Below are 19,205 nucleotides of genomic sequence, written 5' to 3' on the forward strand. Positions count from 1 at the left end.
CTGCAAGAGATAACTGAATATTAGCTATATCCAAACAATATTGATTCAAGTCCAACCAACAAACAAAGTTTCAATTGATCCCACAGGGCAGCAGTTTAGGAACATTTCCACCGTTGCAAGAAGCTCAGAAAAAAAAAGAATTCTAGTTGAAGCTTTCGTGCCGATCAGTTTGTCATCGGATACATTTGTTTAACGAACATGAGCAAAGTGTCAACATTGCTTATGCTCTGAATTTATTTCCACACAATTGCGGAAGAATTTATGAACCACGTTATATTATAAAAAATCATCATCAGAATTTCACACTTACACTTGAGTTGAATCGAAAAATTGTCAAAAGCAAAACTAGGATCTCAATAGATACTTCCTGAGACATATATTAGAAAAAGAAACAATCAAAATTACAAAGGTGAACACTGAAGATCCCAACTGTAAAAGCTGAGGAGATGAACTGATGCTAAGTATTGTCCATGTTGCTTTAATCACAGATGAGAAACAATTATAGCAGCATTTCTCCTCCATCGAAAGCCCACTATTTTCTTTACGTTCACATTACATTTGAATTATACCCATCCATTAAACCGATACTACCATCTGTTTATGGCAAGAATTAGGTGGTTCTTTTTATCCTTCAAAAAAATTGTGTCTGGTCCTATATTTTGACATCAAGCATTGTTTAATGGCTCTGCCTCAGAATCCTTATCCTTCATCGCTGTCCAATCTTCAGTCTCTGTAATGAACACACATTGCACACAGTAAGCACCAGCAAACCACCAATTTGAGAGTGTCAATTTATCAATGAGCTTTTTACATAACTGGTTGCTTGCTTACCAAGCCATCCTAGCAAGCTCCCCCAGTTCAATTATTATTCATGACTTGACTTATTATTATAAAAACTACAGATGGCAAAATAATTGTGTTGGTTTGCCACCATATCATATACTGCGTAAACATGGACCCAAAATGAGCTACAGCTAATAAAACTTTAGTTCTGCAACAGTATACTTACTTGACTTATCAGCAATCGCAAAGAGTCGCCTCTGCAAGAGAGCTGCCACAAGGAGGAAGATCGAGCACATACCAAACATAACGGTGATCGGGAATGCATTAACCTTCAAAAAACACACCAAAGCAATTTTTAAGTAACACAAGGAAAAGAGTACTTCCGGTGTATGATAGACTTGTTTACCTTACTTTCCCAAAAAAAAAAAAAAAAAAAAAAGCGAATAGAATGAATCAAAGAATGGAATGGGAATGGATTACCATTCTCATTCCTATGTTTGGTTGCACACAAAAACATCCTATTTTTGTAAAACATATATATATATGTGTGTAGCCGACATTTCATCAAATGTTTTTTTTATTCATTTATTTATTATTATTATTTTTTAAGTGGGAATAGAATGGTCATTCATTTAGTTGAAAAGTGGAATGAATTAGTAGGAATCACCATTCTCAGATAATGGACAAGAATCATCATTCCAACTTTAAAGTTAATTACCAAACTAAAGAATGGAAACAAAAGCATTCCATTCACTCACACCAAACATGGCATTAAATCCTTGGTATGAGTCCATAAAAATAGATTTTTGTTCATGCACTCTTTAAGGTTTTAGAATGAATTGAAATGCTTGATAATATAGTTGAGTTATATTCTAACTATTTTATTTTTCCAGACCTTTTCTTGTATTTTAAAAATACTCTTCACTTTTTTTTTTGATAAGTGTATTTTAAAAATACTCTTCACTTTTTTTTTTGATAAGTGTATTTTAAAAATACTCTTCACTTGTCATTGACCTTTTATTTTTGCAGACTTGCTTTAATTGGTTAATTAGTAAAATTTTATATTGTTTATAAATTAATATTATATAAATCATTATATTAAATAAATAAATAAATAAATAGTCTCCTTTGAAATTCTTGCCCTGGGCCTCAATTTATAACGAGCCAAACCTGCCTAAAGTCTTCTAGAGTCTACAAGCACAATATGAACTGGCAATAACTCAGATTGCCGTAGGTTTGCTTTAAGCCAGAAAAATAAAGAGAGCCTACCTGAAGGTTCACATTTTGAAGTTTATAATTGGGTTTGAACCAATCAAGAGTGATCAAACCTTATGACAGGCCAAAACAAATAGGAAGGAATTGGGTGGATCCATAAAAAATTTATGATGCAACATGTAAAGTAAAAGGTGAATGAATGAATCTATAGATGCAGTAACTTACATTGTACAGCACAATGCACACAAAGATGTTGAGAGGAATACGGAAGAAGTTCATAATGGTGCTTCTGGCCTCCTCGGGTATGTATTGGGACCTCATCTTCATGATGGATGGCCAAAATATTCCCACACAACTTTCAAAGGTACAGAAGCCAAGAAGCTGGATACAACCTGAAAATGAGATGCTTCCACCTTTCCCCTTCGATGGGGTTACCAAGAACTGTTCCAAATAAGGAGAGTTAGAAATGACCTTAATGAGAAGAATCTATGATCAAATAGAGATAAAATGAATCACATAACATACATTTGTCACAATTGGAAGCAGGAGAGAGGCAGAAGAAACTACAAATACAATCTGCATGTAGCTCTCAACTTTCAGTGATGCGCGGGCCATCAAGCGAGATGCAACTGTGCTTCCCAACATCGAAGCCAACATGAAAGTTGCAAAAATGAAACCATGGGGAATTTCCTCCTCGTTTGGGCTCAAAGCAGGAGTCCAGAGGAATACAAAAGTATACATCGAACCTTCAAACAGGGACTGTATTGCGCCCAGCAATGCAATCTTCTCATCTGATCCACATAAACCAGAAAACTGTAAGAATAACAAACAAAGAAGGAAACACATTCAAGAACACATAGATAGACTATGGTGATAGCAGTTGAACAATGAATTAGGTACTGAGAACCAAGCTTGGATCGGCAGTGCTTGAAAAATGCTAGCCAGGAGATCTCTTAAAGAAAATTGCATCCTGTAATAAATCATATAAGATACAGGTTGTTTTTTCCTTCTTTCTCTTTCCAGGAAAATAAAATGCCAAAATAATCAGTCAGAGCCAGGCACGCCACATTTACATGGCCAACCTAAACCGTGCTGATTAAAAAGGCTAAGTTCATTCAATAAGCATTGTTTTTTGGCATAGTTGATCGCTTAGGCAGAACAACTGGATGGTGATTCTGGAATCACACCGTCTTGTGCATGCAGTCCTCAAGGTCTACTCTAGGAGTATTCATAGGCTGTGATATTATTTATGAGGAAAAGCGATGACATGTACTACATAAATCAAGTATAGGCATCTACCTGAAGCGATGGCCACAGCAGCACCCTTGAACTGGGTAAGCAAGTCCTTGTTCTCTGACGGGTCTCCATAGTTCTCAGACCATGATGATAGTATAATGGTCATCCCAATTGCAAGAAAGCATGAAGCTGCATCAAAGGGTGCCACAGGCCCAAGATCCAAGGTATCAACTAGCAGATTTCCAAACAAACCTGCTATTATAGCAACGAGACCGTTACCAAGAAATACTGCCTTTGAGAATGTAAGTGACAACCATTGTTGTTCAAATCCCCTCTGCAAAGAGAAGAAGATAACATGAATAATTGCAATAAAAAAAAGGTTACTTCCATAGACAAACACCAGGGCAGTTGATTGACCCAGGTTCAGAGATTAAAGGAAAGTGTAACTAACAACTACATTGTTCACCTCTTATTGCAAATTCAGAAAGTGAGAATGGAAGGCACAAGATAAGCCAAAATAAAAAGGACAGCATGGTCAGGGCAAAATAGAAGAGTAAAGATATATGCAACTCTTTTTGAATAAAGATAACTTTTCAAACTAGAACAAATCAGTTAAATTGCAAGAACATCAAAAAGTTCTAGTTCTAGAATTAAGATCTTAATTTTGAAAGCACCTTGGCTGGCATTGAGAAGGCTGTATGAAAATTATATGGAAGTATTTATAACTAAAATTTATTAGACCAAGGGTTGTTGCCTAGTAGTATGTCCTCATCTTCCAAAGTAGAATTTCGAGGATTTAAGTCCCCACACGGGCAAAGTGGGTGTGTGAGAATCAAATAGGTTAATAATAAAAAAATCTACATATTCTCTCTTCACTTTGCATGTGTGAGGATTTAAGTCCCCACACATGCAAAGTGGGTGTGTGAGAATCAAACAGGATAATAATAAATCCTACAATCTATTACGCTTTTTATTTATTTACTTATTTTGGCTAGAGTAACTGGTTAATTTTCTGTAAGTATTTTAGCATCAAGTCTTCTGGTTACAAGGAACTGTACTAAATGAATCAGGAAAGCATTTACCAGATATTAGAAAGCATATGATCAACATATTCTCTCTCCAAATTTGAAAGTCATTTCTCCTTTTATAAATGCATCTCATAAGTAATCACTACTCATGAAGAGGGGGAGGGGATGAAACAAGTTTTGTATTTTTTGTTGTGAAAAGAGTTCATAGTGGCTGTCTTATCCTATGAGATATCTTATTATGAATTGAGACCCTACTCAGTGAGACTATACTATGACAATTACACCATCGGGGAAATGTAAACCAGTTCATTAGATCCAAGCATGACATTTAATCAACTTAAAAGAATCACTTACAAGTTGAAAATGAATTTAAGAACAAAGACAGAGCAAAAACCCCTCACCTTATTGTGTTCTGCCACAAGCCATGATTCAAATGCTGAAAATAGGAGAGAAGTGGCAATACCACCCAAAACACGACCCAACATCAAAACTTTGTATTGTGGAGAATGCTTGGTGATGCAGCTCAGAATGTAAGTAATGCAGTAAGTCACACATGCTCTCTTCCGCCCCCTGTATTTAGTTTATAAAGGCATTAAAAAAACAAGAAAACAATTGCATTACTGAAGGATAATGCATACACAATATTCAGAGGGAAATCTCACTGTTTGTCAGCTAGAGATCCGACAATTGTCCCAAACAACATGGAAGATCCAAAACCCGCGATAAAGAGCTGCCCGATCTCCCCCTTCCCGAAGCCATATGTACGATATAGATAGTACACATACGGACCTTGCAACCAATCCCCGGCTATTGTCGCATAAAAACAAATCCATCAGAGAAAATACATAAATGTGCCCACAAAGTAATAGCTAAGATGCAGACAATTACCTACTCAAAGCAATTAATACACCAAAGAATTGATAAAGAAGCGCAGGATTCTAATTTTATTTTAAAGGTGCCAGCTCAAAGCAATTAATACACCCCCTCTGCTTATTTGCCAAAAAAACTAAAGCCAAAAGAAAAGAAAGATAAAATCAAGCATCGACATTCTTCTGCTTTTCATTCATCAACAAAATCTCAGCATTGAAAGAAATTCGAAAAGTAACTCAAGTCGTCAAGAAGTAAAATTAACCAAGAATTGATGAAGAAGGGACTTGTATAACATACGAAACCAGTTAGATCAAATCGATACCATCAGCTAAAATCGGGGGGAAAAAAAAAAAAAAAAAAAAAAAAAAAAATTGTATCAGCTAAAAAACAAATTTCTCAGATAAGTGAACTGAACCAACCATAAAGAACAATTAACAAATCCAAAATGTTCCATTTTATCTTATGTTGTTTTTTCTTAAACAATTTAATTAGGCTCACTTGGGTAGCTTTGTTTCGGGCTTCTGAGATCTCAAAAACAATGGAAAAATAAGATTCTGAGATTTAATTCTTCTTTCCTCCTCCATTTTTCTGTTTAAAGAATCATTGAGATTCAGATTCAGATTCAGATCCAGAGTCTTAATCACATCCAACGAGCCCCAAAACCCTAAATACCAACCAAACCCAAGCAAAACAAAAGTATCTCTCAAAGAATATATTGCGAGCAGAGTCGGAACATAGATCCAAAAAGGCACTTCAATACCTCGAAACCACTTACTTCAGATCTGGTTAAATGATCTAACAATATACAAACCACAATGATCAATTTCCTAAATTGCTATATATACATATACTGTGTGTGCTTGTATACACATTTATAATACAAGAGGGCCAGATCTATGGTTAATTTGCTTACCCATCATAAGAGAGTAGACGAGAAGGTAATTGTTCTTGAAGGAATTGAAAGGCAGAGAAGTGTTGATCCGGTCTTTGTTGTTCTTGCTCAGCTCCAGAGCTGCCACCACGAGCCCGAGACCGCCGAACACAAGGTAATAGAACAGCTCCATTGTTGCGAAAACCGACGATCTCTGCCTCCAAATCTAGAGAGAGAAAGAAGAGAGAGGGAGAGCGAGGGGGGCGTGTCCTCTCCACAGTAAGATTCTAACGTACACTGGAGACGGAGGAGAGTGAGTGATATATGCTGCATAGTACGTGAGGTGGGGTGAGGTATATGCAAGCACGAAGGACGCGGTTTCACAGTTAACGAGACACGTGGCTTCATGTCCGTTGTCTGATTGGTGGGGTCCTTATCTGAATCAGTGCCCACAACTTAAAAGATCCAAATGACACGCTCTCGGATCTTGCGCTGCAATACACTGTGTTCCCGCTTTTCCATTGTATCAGAGCCGTCCGTTCCATTAGTTTTATCGGGTTATCGGTATAGGTACTGCACTCCCTCCATGCCCATGGTGACCTGAGGAGAAAAACTTAAATGATCGCAGTTATACAGATGGACTCACTAATAAATATAGTTTTATTTATATATCTTTCTTTAATAAATGATCTAAATGCAATTAAATTTATTTTAATATATTAAATCTAACTAAAAGTAAACATATTGAATATGTTAAAAATAAATTTAATTTATTTAAAAAATTACAACAACTTAAGTAGAGAGTCCAGAGATGATTCAGCAATGATTCAAACTTAAGTCACACAATTATTTTCAACAGAAGTTGCTCTCACTTTTTAAGAGCGCTCTTGCTTTCACGCTTCATGCACGTTATCGCTCAAAGACATAATTTTGTCACTCTCACGTTCTCGCTGTTACAGTCTCGCTTCCATTCCCGCTTTATGTGACTTAGATCCAAACACATCAAGTAGGAGGGAGCTATGCCGGGGGTGTCTGCTTTATGTGACTTAGATCCAAACACATCAAATAGAAGGGAGCTATGCCCCGGGCGGCCCTTGCCCCATAAATAAAAACAATAATTTATTAATTTTCTATGTTAAATTTTCCTTCTTAAATTAAACTCTTTTTTTTTTTTTTTCCTTCTAAATTCTGTTATTTTTCTTTTCTTTTTTTATTTTTTTCCCCCTTATACTTCTTTAAATTCTTCTATTTTTTTGTTTCCTTTTTCTTCTTTTCTGTCTCTCTTCGGTTTTTTTTTTTTTTTTCTGGTTTTTTTTTTCTTCACCAAACATAGTCTTAGAGTAAAAATATTATTATTATTATTATTTATTTTATTTTATTTTTTGGTCCAAGGCTATAACCTTCTACATTTATGCCTTATTTAGTAGAAAGGAAAGAAGAGACGTGGGAAGAAAATAGAAAGGAATGAACAAATGCCTTTGTTGTAGAGATGATATAAGGAAAAAATTACAAATTTTCATATGAAAGAAGGGAAAAGGGGGAAGAAACACAAGTTTTAAAGTACAATATTTTAAGTATTACAGGACATAATAGTAAAAATAATCTAAAATTTTATCTCTCTTTCTCTCGTCACCAACATAATAAATGGTGAGCTAATTCTCTTACTCTTCTCTTCTATTCTATTCAATCAAACAAAAGGAAAGAAATAATCAATCTGTTCCCAAAAAATGTTTCATTTGTTAGTATTAATTTTAAAAGAAAAAAGATATCATTAAATCACAGATAGCGTGTTTAAATTCAATTCATTTCATTTCATTTTCTAATACTAATAAAAAATGCATCGCATGTGCCGACAGCTTGAGAGATTGGAAAATGGGGACATGGACGGGGGATTGTCATGAGAACGATGGCAATGGTGATGGTTAGCCAAATTAAAGATAATGTTTCAATTACTATGGTATTATTCAGTGTCGGTTATGATAGCAAAATATCAACTTTCTCATACCGGAGTAAAGATGGTGTTATGGTGAAAATATGTGTGAACATATACCATGGTATTATTCAGTGTCGGTTCCGAAAGCAAAATATCAACTTTCTCATACACAGTAATATATATATGTATATATATATATATATATATAATTCTGTCACGTGCTATATGTTCGTACATATATTTCACCTCCCAAGTCCCAACTTGTTTGTCAACATTCATTGATTCAATTTTCTATATATTTCAGTTTCAACTTGTTCGTCTTCATTAATTGATTCAATTTTCTAACACAAACGACTTGTTTGTAACCAAAATAATCGAATCTGAAACAGACTCATAAACATGTTTAATGAATTATTTATATAATTTTCAATATCTATATAATAAAACCATGTACTCCATTAATTATGGACTTCTCTTTTTGATGTTTTTGATATAAATAAAGAATTAAGTTTATTATAGTATCCTTACAATAAATTTATGTAAAGAGTCCTTCACCACCGTCAAAAAAAGACAAAGTATAAGAAAAAACAAAAAAATTAAAATAGTAATAATAATACTAGTGAAACATAAAATAAAATCAACTCAGCTCATTTGTGGCCTAGAAATCCAGGAAGACAATAAATGCACATTTTAGTCAATGATAGATCCACAAAAGACTGAATTATTCAATAATTAAACCTGAGTAATTTGCATTTTTTAAAATGGAATTGCTGTTACTGAGATGCCAACCAGTACGTGCCTTCCACGTAAAACAATCACTAATGTAATCTAATCTTCTTGGTCTAAAAAAAATAGATATTTGGTACACTGACATAATATACGCGTTTCATATCGATTATACGAATCTAAATATTTGACACACCGATATGATGTACCGACTTGTGTATCGATTATATGGATTTAAATATACACCGACATGATGTACCAACATGTGTATGAATGTACATGTATAACACGGATTTAGATTTGTACAAATACTTATGGTTCAAATGAACCGATGAACATCCAATACCTTCTTGGAAAGGAGATAAAAACAAAAATATATATATCTAATAAACAAAGCTTTCCCACGAGATGGAGAAAGTACTTTGTATAAAGAGACTACTGTTTCCTTATTTTTAGCCCCCCCAAACAGCAGGAGGAGGAGAAGGTGAAAAATGACAAAAATAAAAATAACAACAATAATAAATGAAAATTAAGACCACTTGCAGTGGATATACCGGTGACACTGAGACTCCATTTCTAGAAAATTTATATTGAATGACAGGTATGCAATATTTGCCCATCACACCACACGACAAAACCAACCAAGGCTCAAATGCTGCAAAATGAAAAACATTCCAAAATGGATCTTAAATATAAATATTCCAGAGGACTCAAGCAGAATACAGAACAAAGCACAAAGAAAAACAATCGACATAGGATGGTATGTCGACACCACATATATAGAATGGCCAAACAAGACAACAATTATTGATTCTATCAAATGCTAGAAAACTGTTCAAAATGGTATCAGAACATCAACCAAAGATATCTCCTTACAAAGCCGATGTGCATAATTTCTTGTCTATACATTTGCTACAATGTCCGTATAAAAGGTGGGATTCACTAACAAATACAATCTCATCGAAACCCTTCTCAAGAAACAGGATTCTAGATCTGGTGAGATGACCTAAGATGTCAACACTTGATATTGTTTCACAAGGCGATTAAACTTCCATTCTTTTTTCCCTTGGATAGAATGCCAATTTCACACCAACATGGATTAGGAAGTTTCTGCAAGGCGATATATTGTGATTTCTTGCTGCTTAAAATACCGACGATCCTCTTCATCAACAAGTACAAGGTTCAAATAATATTTAACGCTGAATTTGTTGTTGATGTTGCGATGTGTTGGCGTCAGTTCGTAAGGGCTAAGGAACAGTCTAATTGGAATTGATTCACCTGTAAAAGCAAACACATTAAAAAAAACTTTTAAGTGCGCAATATGACTAACAAACAAATCCAATTCAGACCTACTTTAGCTGATTCGACATTTTTCTATCACATTCAGGTAAATAAAAGTTTTGTTGTTCTCAAAAGTAAGAATGAAAATTAATCCGGAAAACATGAATGCAAAAACTCAAGTCATCTTTAGTGCTTTCAAGAACTCATATTAACTAAAACAGAACTATCAAAAAAAGGGACCTGAAAGAAGACAGTATTATTGAATTTCTTAACCATTCCCTTTGAAGTGTTTGGAAATATAAAGTGAATGAAACTTGGATTTCAAAGAATCCCTCAACTTTCTACTGACCGTCTTGGGAAGCAAAAAAGATTTGGCCAGTGTCTGAACAATCAGGGTTGGACGATCATTACTGGTTCCTGGTTCCTCTTCAGGTCGGCTCAACCACAACTTGACAACAGAAGTGTCATTAAGTAAAGTGGTAAAACAAATTTTCCAATTACACCATATCTCACTTCATTTTTCGATTATATTAAAGGAAATTCCAGTACTATCAGAAATTTTCTCCAAAGTTCCCTATTTTATCATTGTTCGAATATTCAACCTCGTGTTGAAAGCCCACCCCTCCCTGTCAGACACAGTTGACTTCGGCAACCTCATGTCCATAATTTAAGTTACTGGAGTTGGTCCTCATTAGTTCACAATTGCATCATTTTGATAACCAAACACACGCAAGCACAATTGGGTCACTTCTTCAAAACCTTACACTCTTAGCTGACCAGGAGTTTTGACAGCTCAAACTCTGTTTGGGACCCTTCAGGGGTCGGTTCAACTACTCACAGGCCTTTGTTGAAATCTAACTAAGCAGTGCACATATTTCCAATTGATAAGTTCATAATCAGTCGGAGACTGAGAGTTTCAAAACGATTTTCACATTTTGTGTCCCCCCATGAAATCACTAAATTGTTCAGCTGGCATGCATATTGAAATGTCAACTTCTTCCTACCTCCAAAGGTATAGTACAACAACCAACCAATCCTAATAATGTATGTATACAGATAAAGCTGACAAGGATAAGCAAATACTAGCTTTAAATGAAAGAAAATAGATATTTTCATTGAAAAACTAAAACCATAAATGATGGTACTGAGCATACCTCTGACAGGAGCACCATCCATCAACTCAAACTTTGCAAGTGTCTCTGTTTCAACATGAGTGTTGGCCCCTGAACCTGTTGATTCTCTACGCCTGATCTCAAGATCCATATTTTTAATCTTGATTCTTACAAGAAGAAAATATATCTTGCCTATGATAACATCTTTAAGATGATACCTGGTTATTCAAAATTCCCATCAGTGAGGGTATAGATCCCCTTTTAATAGAAGTTCTATAAAAGACAAAGAACAACTAAATTCTGACAGAACCTATCTGGGTAGGCCCATGAATGCCAGACCTTAAAACCAGATAACGGACTTTCCAATCCCAGACCTAATACATATTGCTTAAGTGGCATTAAACATCGATTTTCAGTCATAATAAGGCTTTGGTTGGTTGGAACTTGGAAGTAATTAGGACCTGGGTAAAATAGGTCCAGTGCAATCCATGAACTGAACGACTTCAGGTTTCAGCTTCATGTATCTCACTGAGATTATCAGTCGGTGTCTAATCAGGAACTCAGTAAGAAACAAACAATAGTTCACCTTAATCAGACAATTTATGACTTACTTGCTTTTATTGTACTCGAACTCAATGTGAAGGCAATCTTCAATTCCAACTTCCATCTGGAAGGTTTAATGATTAGAGATAGAAAAAGAATTTCTAATGGGGTTAGCAGTTGCATGATGAATGAGAGATAAAGAAAATAGGCATTGAAATTAAAAAATAAGATGATAGCTCTGTTCAAGAAGCCACTCCATCACATACTCAATTTCTCACGAACATGAAGCATGAAAAAATATTAAAACCAAGATTATTTAAATGACTATAATTGGTAAATGGAATTTGTAACAACCATCCAAGTCACGCCAATGGTATTATTTTCCATTTTTCTTTTTATGTACACAGCTAAATGCCACACACGTAAATGCAATAGGTATTGTAGTGCTGCAGCAGCTGCACTAACCTTAATACTGTTGTTAATTGATGGAGCTGGGTTATAATTGCGAACCTGGAACAAAAAAAAAAAAAAAAAAAAATCAATTAAATTAATCAGGACAACTAAGTGTTATATAGATAATGTCCATAAAGAGCACAGAAAAAAATAAGATTGTAAATTGGTACAAGGAATATAGCTGGAAGGAAATTGAAGTGGTTAGATACTATTAGGAACCTATAGAAAAAAAAATCTATAAAATATATGTATATGGAAAGAAAATATTGTGTAAAAATCAGGGTACCACATACAAAAACTGATAAATCCAATCAAAGAATATATGAGAACCTACAGCAGAACATCTACTGCATCATAGCATAAATTACATTAATAAATTAAGTCTATCATCCTTACATTTATGGTAAGGGAGTCATACATATAGAATCTTACCAAGTCATACAAATTACAAACTACATAAATTCAAATAGGTCTCAAGACTCATTTACTTAGGGACAACCAGATAAATCCTTCTTTTCCATTCAGCTGTGCATCCATATCCAAAATATGATTTATTTAATTTTGTTGATAAGTAAGATATCATAAACGTCACTTAAAATGTCTATAGAATCAACTCATCATCAAAGAAACATGGTAGGTGGAACAATGAAGTTCTCAAAGGAGCACAGCAAAAGCAGATAAGGATTCTCTGCAAATATACAAGTAAAAGAATAATCTTCCAAAGCATTACGGACAACGGATGAAGCTAGATATCAGTACATACCAAATTTATAACATTTGATGATTCATACAATAACTTTGTTAGCATGGGGGAATGGAAATCCATAAAATGGTAGGCTAAAGAAAATTAAAAATTTACATCATAAAGACTGAATTGAAAGTTTGAGAGAAGCGATGATAGATTTTTCTAGAGAGGATAATAAAAATTGCAGCAACTACAATGGTATCAGACTTCCAGCATACTATGAAAGTTTTTAGACAAGTTGATAATGCAAAGGCTAAAAATGTGATACAGGTATTCAATATAAAATTTGGCTAAAAGCTAAGGAGATCAGCCATGGCATGCAATATTAAATTTTGTTTTTCTGGTACCATACCATGTATTTTATTTTAACTTGAATATTACTATTGTAATTATTATTATCTTTTATAAGTGAGCATGGTACGTATCACATAAACAAATTATGGAAGGTTTATACAGATGTAAAAAGACCCTGTTTAGTAACCTTTATAGGCATATAACAGGGGATCCTCATAGAGTCATAAGGTCACATGATAATGACCTGATACATTCATCTCTCTTGTGCCAATATCAATGCCACTAAAGATGTAAAAAGACCCTGTTTGGTAACCTTTATAGGCATATAACAGGGGATCCTCGTAGTCATAACGTCACAAGATAATGACCTGATACATTCATCTATCTTGTGCCAATATCAATGCCACTACAAATTTTAATTACTAGATTACCAAGCTTATTCTTTCCAAAACCTGTGACCCAAGCAAACCCACTCATATTATTAGCCTCACTCTCGTGGCCATATAATAATTTTTGTCATTTGCCGAGAATAATTAAGATTAATTCTTCCATGGTGTTCCCTTGAATAAATGCATTGATGTCTGCCTTAAATTGTTGTTTAGCGCATCAGATTTATCCTGCTTGGCAAATGCATGCACTTATGCATGTGTTGTCCATTCCAAATGGTTTGTTGTTGTAGTACTCACTCCTATTCTCCTAATATAAAACTTCATTTAGGTAATCCATTCGCAACTTGCATTAAGCCTGACGTTTCTCTTTTCCATGTAACATACTTTTATTACATATTCAGTCTCCTTATCCCACTGTTAGTTTCTTGTAAATAACCTAATAAGTAATAACTCCTCTTGAAATCATTGTATCTACCAACTTAACTTTTATACCAGCCAATATTAGTACATTTCTAGTTCCCAATTCAAGCCTACATTTGGGCAGTGAAACTAACCTGGCCCATGGCTAAAGAACCCTCACCTAATCCTTGCAGTGCCAAGGCAGAGATTGATATGATGCATTGCATCATAATTTTTTCTGTTTCCAAAATATCGATCATCTATGTTCCTATTTTCTATTAAAGGATGTTCAACCAAAACCTGCACATTTGGTCACATGATTGATACATTTACCAGCAAAGCTGGTCACATATTCCTTAGCAAACATGCAAATGGCGAAGATTGGATCTTTTCTCAAAATCTAGTCAGATTTCACAACCATGAAACTCTAAAACCTCCAACACCAGGAAACGACGAACTCAAGAGAATGTCTAATTGCATGTGGGGTGTTCCACCTAATACCTTCGAGGTTTGAGATGTGATTCCAACTGTAGGACACACATTTGCATTCCAGAAACAGAAAATAAATAAGAAATAATAAGATTCTTCGACTATCATAAATACAATTTCATATGTTTGTTGAAGTAGCTATTGGTTCCCACTCTTTGAAGCAAAATACCAAGTAAGCCTACTTGTCTGAGTTCATTTCAGAAACCAAATCAAATTGGAAAAAGAAAAAGAATGCTTAATCAGTAGACTAAACCACTAGTTATGGAGAGACTAGGAAGTGTAAGAAATAAGAACAATATATGGTAAGCAGATGTTAGAGATAAGTGATGATTCGATTAAAGTAAAATGTTAGCTATCTTGCAGTAACAAACTCCATACTTGAGAACATAGACCAGCTTTATGAAAGACAGACATATAAACATGCATATCATGAGAGCACAGTTACGACATATCTCAAATATTCCATACAACCTACTACTAATTTCAAGTCAAAACATCTCTAGAAGTGAAGGTTTTAGCATACATATATCATTCCAAATTTTGTGCATACTAGCAACTATCTTGTATGGTAGATATGAAAACACTAATTTATACAGGGCTCTATTCTTGAAAAACAAGTACTTGCTACATTGATTTTTACGCAACATTCTTGATTTTTACGCATCATTCTCAAGAAACACATATTCCACACGACCATCTTTCTTAAAAATAAATAAATAACCTTAAGAGATGGTTAACTTCAAGTTGTGTTTATGGCAGAAAGGATAGCAAGAAGTTAATAACCAATATTTTGAGAGGGATATATATATATAGAGAGAGAGAGAGAGAGACAGAGAGAGAGGGGGGCCCACCATAAAATCTTGGTATTCCACAATGCTGCCAGCATACCCACGACTGATTGTCACTTTCAGGACATACCTTCAGAAAACATAATTCAGGATAACTCTTATTATGGCGTCATTTAACATCACAACTATCATATATAATGTACTAGTTTGATGAACTGCAGGTGAAATTTCAATAGTTAACTGACTAATGTGCAATTAGATGCTTGCACTCTATTATTAATTAATACTCCCTCCAGGCTCCATCCCACAGAAAGTGTCCCTTTTTGGGAACCTAGCTTTTTAAGAGTGTAGTTTTAATTTATATTGTTATAGCGGTAGGTAATGAATTTCCAAATATACCCTTCGTGATGGGTCCACATAAACATTAATTGCTTTTATAACTTCAAGGCAAGGAGGGTAAATTAGGAATATTAAAAAAATGATACATTGGATTTTGAATTGGGGCAATTATTTTGGGACAGCAAAAAATGGAAAGGTGGACACTTTTTGTGGGACGGAGGGAGTAATCATTAAATTAAATGACCATGTATAATGTCTACAACCTATTGAATTTATGAGAATGATAATTTGAAGTTTACAAATGGAACATCGAAGGAAACAAACACTAACATCAGCATTCGAGCAACATAGAAAACAAGCTGTGATCCACAAAATATGGTTGGGAAGAGATGAAGAAACAATTGAGGGTAGCTCTATGCTGCATCGATATTGGGTACACAACCACACTCCGAAACGGTTACAGAAAATACATGTGAGGACTATAAATAGAAATCTCTAAGAACCCTTAAACGACATCTTAATCAAAGCTTTAATTGGCAGCTACAGGATAACATGAGGCCATATAGCAACCAACAGCACATGAACAATGCAGTAAAATGAGTGAACTTGCTGCAAGTAATACTATAGCAGCTAATGGCTACATTATCATAATTAATCTGATCATATAGTAAAGTCAAAAATAGATCTCAAATAATCAGACTTAAAATTCACATGAACGACTGTAAAAACTTAAACACTTAATAGCAAACTTACCTAAGCCGCACAGTGACACCATTGTATGTCTCGTATGGCATTTCAACAGTAGAAAATTCAAATGGATATGTTTTCCTTTCATATACTTCACCAGGAACGTCCAGTTCACGAACTGAAAACACATGAAGTGTTAGAGAAGGAAAAAAATTCTTCTATCTAATTAATTTTAAAATATATATTGTAACAAAAACAAAACAAAACTACTCTACAGTGTCAGAGATATTTATAAGAAAAATGGATCTTACAATTAATAGTATAAAAATCAATTCAAACTTCAAAGTTTGTCTTTTCACAAAAATTTTTAAAAAAAAATAATAATAATAATCAACATTAACTGGTGTATAATAAATAGCAGGTAAAAAAAAAAAAAGAATCCTAATTTAGTCAAAGCAAAGTAAGAAATATACTCACCAAGGGAGGTAAAGTCATAGAAGTTGCCTCTGTCGAAATACATTTCTGCAATGAGAAATATAATTGAAATAAAAATGTCCAAAAATTCTTCTAATAATTACTGAGGAAGATTAAAAAGTGCCAAAGGTAATATAGTAACAGGTAAAATCTCCTATGTTTATCTTCTTGAAAGCAATTATCGTAACAAAATATTCAATTAAAAGCTCACCTATCTGACCAAGGAGCTCGATTTTAATCCCATTGTGTTCAATCTTTTTTCCTTGAACTGGTTCCACAGATATCTGAAAATGACACCACACAAACACACATATATGTTATAAACAAAAAAATAAAAAATTGAGAATTTAAGTTGTTAAGCTAAACTATGAAAGCTGATATCTAAATTATTAAATTACTTACCAGAAAATATCTAAATATTAAATGAAATTATATGTAGTCAATATACATCACTACAGTATCATCAGAATACCTTCCCAGCAATGTTTTCTTGACTTTGAAAGAGTGGGACCATTACTGTTTGACCATTTTCCTTCTTCAATGGTACCTACACAGATGCATACACAATAAAGAAGTATGATCATGACAGCGGAAATCAAACTATATATTCTACTTGCAATAAATTCACAGAAGTAAACCGTCAAAATTAAATTTGAATTCAGATGGATGCTAAACCACCAACAAAGTCGTATTTCGCCTAAAAATTTCTTAATTTAACATCTTACAGCCATAAGAAGGACCAACAACACTAATTACATGAATAAATTATCTCAAAAGCCAAGCAAGTAAACCCCCTTGAAGGAGTTGAGTTGACATAAGGCCTTTAGGCATGACCATAGTCGTGTGATCAACTCATAGACTTAACCGATGCCGTAATTTGGGAGGACTGTGGAATACCAAAGGGAATCAGGGGCGGGGACAGCCTCCGCCACCAAACACAAAAAGCGAAGTATTTTCTAAATTTTAAATGGTAAAAGTATGTCCATTGATTTTTTTTTTTTTTGATAAGTAATAATTAAATAATAAGGCGTTCAAGAGGGGAACGTGTCCCTTATACAAAAATGGAACCGGGGTACACGTCCCTTATACAAAAGTGGAACCGGGGTCTAAGGCCCCAAAGAATCCAAAAAATTGATTAAATCATCGGAAGAGGAACGCAACTGAAAAGAGAGCGAATGATGTGAAGTTTCAGCATTGCCGTGGACAACTCTTTCCCTTCTAAATTTTAAATGGTGTCCATTGTTTTTTAAGTTCCACATATTTCCACCATAAAGAATACCGCAATTGTTTGTGATCATCACTAAGCCATTATTCAATAAGATGGCATATTATAACCAGTGCTGAACATAAGCTCAGGTAATCACTTCAATATCATTGAGCAACCGGACAACAGGAAACACGTAAGGTTCAGCCATCATTACCTACAATTGAAGTTCCTATACTACTGTTCAATGCTTCAAAAATGCTACCTCCAGTACAAATTACCACCAGTAAGAGCATAAATAAAGCCTAAATACCTGCTTGCGAGTTTTCCCATCAGAAAATGTTATTGAAATGTTACAAGCCGGCTTGAAAGCTCCAATAAGATAATTCTGCAAAAAAGAATTAAAAAATGAGTCAAGACATTCTTAGTAATCAAGCAATACTCAACCCAAGTGAAGAAATTAATCTAGCAACCTAGTTCCGGAACTTTACCATGCTGTTTATGATCAAACCCCAATTCAGAATCCCTGTATACAACAACTGCAAAAGTCAAAGACAAAATTTCAAGTTCAGAGCCATGGGACTCACAATAGCTGAACTAGAGCAATGTGGCATTAACCAAAGATTTAACCTTGGGTTTTTCAAAATGCATATATATTCATCAGCAATACAAAAGCCTCACAATTAAGAAAATGAGGGTTATATACATCTACAAATACATTTACACTAAAATAAAATGATTGGCCCCCTAGTATTACCCTGAAAACGAATTTGGCAATACCAGAGTGACGAACCCTAATTTTAGTTAATTAATATTTCAGAGAACCAATACATGTATATATAGAGAGAGAGAAGTTACTTACGAGATAAATAGAGAGAAGGATCTGTGAGAGGATCGGAGAAAATTTGAGTTGAGCTGATAACAAGAATGGATCGGAGAGAGAGGGATCGGAGTCGCCAAAGCTGGAGTCTTCTTCAGACCCTAACACAAACCCAAAGTCTAACCCCCAACTAAATTCTTTTACCATGGTTAAGTTAGAGACACGCTTTCTCTCTCTGTCTCTCAACTGAAGTTCTTTTTTTTCGTACCACTGTCGCCCATGGCGCGTGATATTATAAATAGCCCTTCAACGGGTCAGATGGACCAAATTCACACTTAGGTTCGGTTGTATTAACGTAAAATATTTTTATGAGATAAAATATATATTTTTATATTTTTTTTGGTATTTGACAAAGATTAGGTTGTTGAGGTTGAGATCAAAGTGTAAAATAACTTGTTAAAATTTGATAGGTAAATTATTTTTTTGTTAGGTTTTACTTTCTGTATTCTAAAATAAGTATCATATT

The 19,205-nt window shown here is 34.3% G+C and overlaps 2 protein-coding genes across 3 annotated transcripts; both read right to left on the bottom strand.

Annotated features, from left to right (window-relative positions):
* Positions 1-258: 258 nt before the first annotated feature.
* LOC132312792 (uncharacterized) lies at positions 259-6,325 on the bottom strand. Its single transcript, XM_059811297.1, has 8 exons — positions 6,046-6,325; positions 4,925-5,069; positions 4,664-4,832; positions 3,298-3,568; positions 2,524-2,789; positions 2,224-2,439; positions 1,010-1,112; positions 259-730 (listed from the first exon to the last, which is right to left on the bottom strand). Exons 1-8 carry the CDS (start codon positions 6,194-6,196, stop codon positions 666-668), a joined length of 1,386 nt encoding a protein of 461 aa, XP_059667280.1. The 5' UTR covers positions 6,197-6,325; the 3' UTR covers positions 259-665.
* A 2,990-nt stretch (positions 6,326-9,315) lies between these two features.
* LOC132312793 (vacuolar protein sorting-associated protein 26A) lies at positions 9,316-18,929 on the bottom strand. 2 transcript variants are annotated; one of them, XM_059811298.1, is made up of 12 exons: positions 18,722-18,929; positions 18,351-18,398; positions 18,173-18,247; positions 17,128-17,202; positions 16,867-16,939; positions 16,659-16,703; positions 16,248-16,359; positions 15,219-15,285; positions 12,064-12,108; positions 11,667-11,722; positions 11,098-11,273; positions 9,316-9,940 (listed from the first exon to the last, which is right to left on the bottom strand). In XM_059811298.1, the coding sequence occupies exons 1-12, from the start codon at positions 18,884-18,886 to the stop codon at positions 9,762-9,764; spliced, it is 1,116 nt and encodes a 371-aa protein (XP_059667281.1). In that variant the 5' UTR covers positions 18,887-18,929; the 3' UTR covers positions 9,316-9,761. The 2 variants fall into 2 exon arrangements, with proteins under 2 accessions (XP_059667281.1, XP_059667282.1); XM_059811299.1 differs by having other exon boundaries at positions 18,351-18,385; positions 18,722-18,857.
* Positions 18,930-19,205: the final 276 nt, after the last annotated feature.

Source organism: Cornus florida, unplaced genomic scaffold (assembly GCF_030987335.1).
Source record: "Cornus florida cultivar Cherokee Brave unplaced genomic scaffold, ASM3098733v1 CherokeeBrave_3.0.0_Hap2_Chr06, whole genome shotgun sequence".
Taxonomy (NCBI): domain Eukaryota; kingdom Viridiplantae; phylum Streptophyta; class Magnoliopsida; order Cornales; family Cornaceae; genus Cornus; species Cornus florida.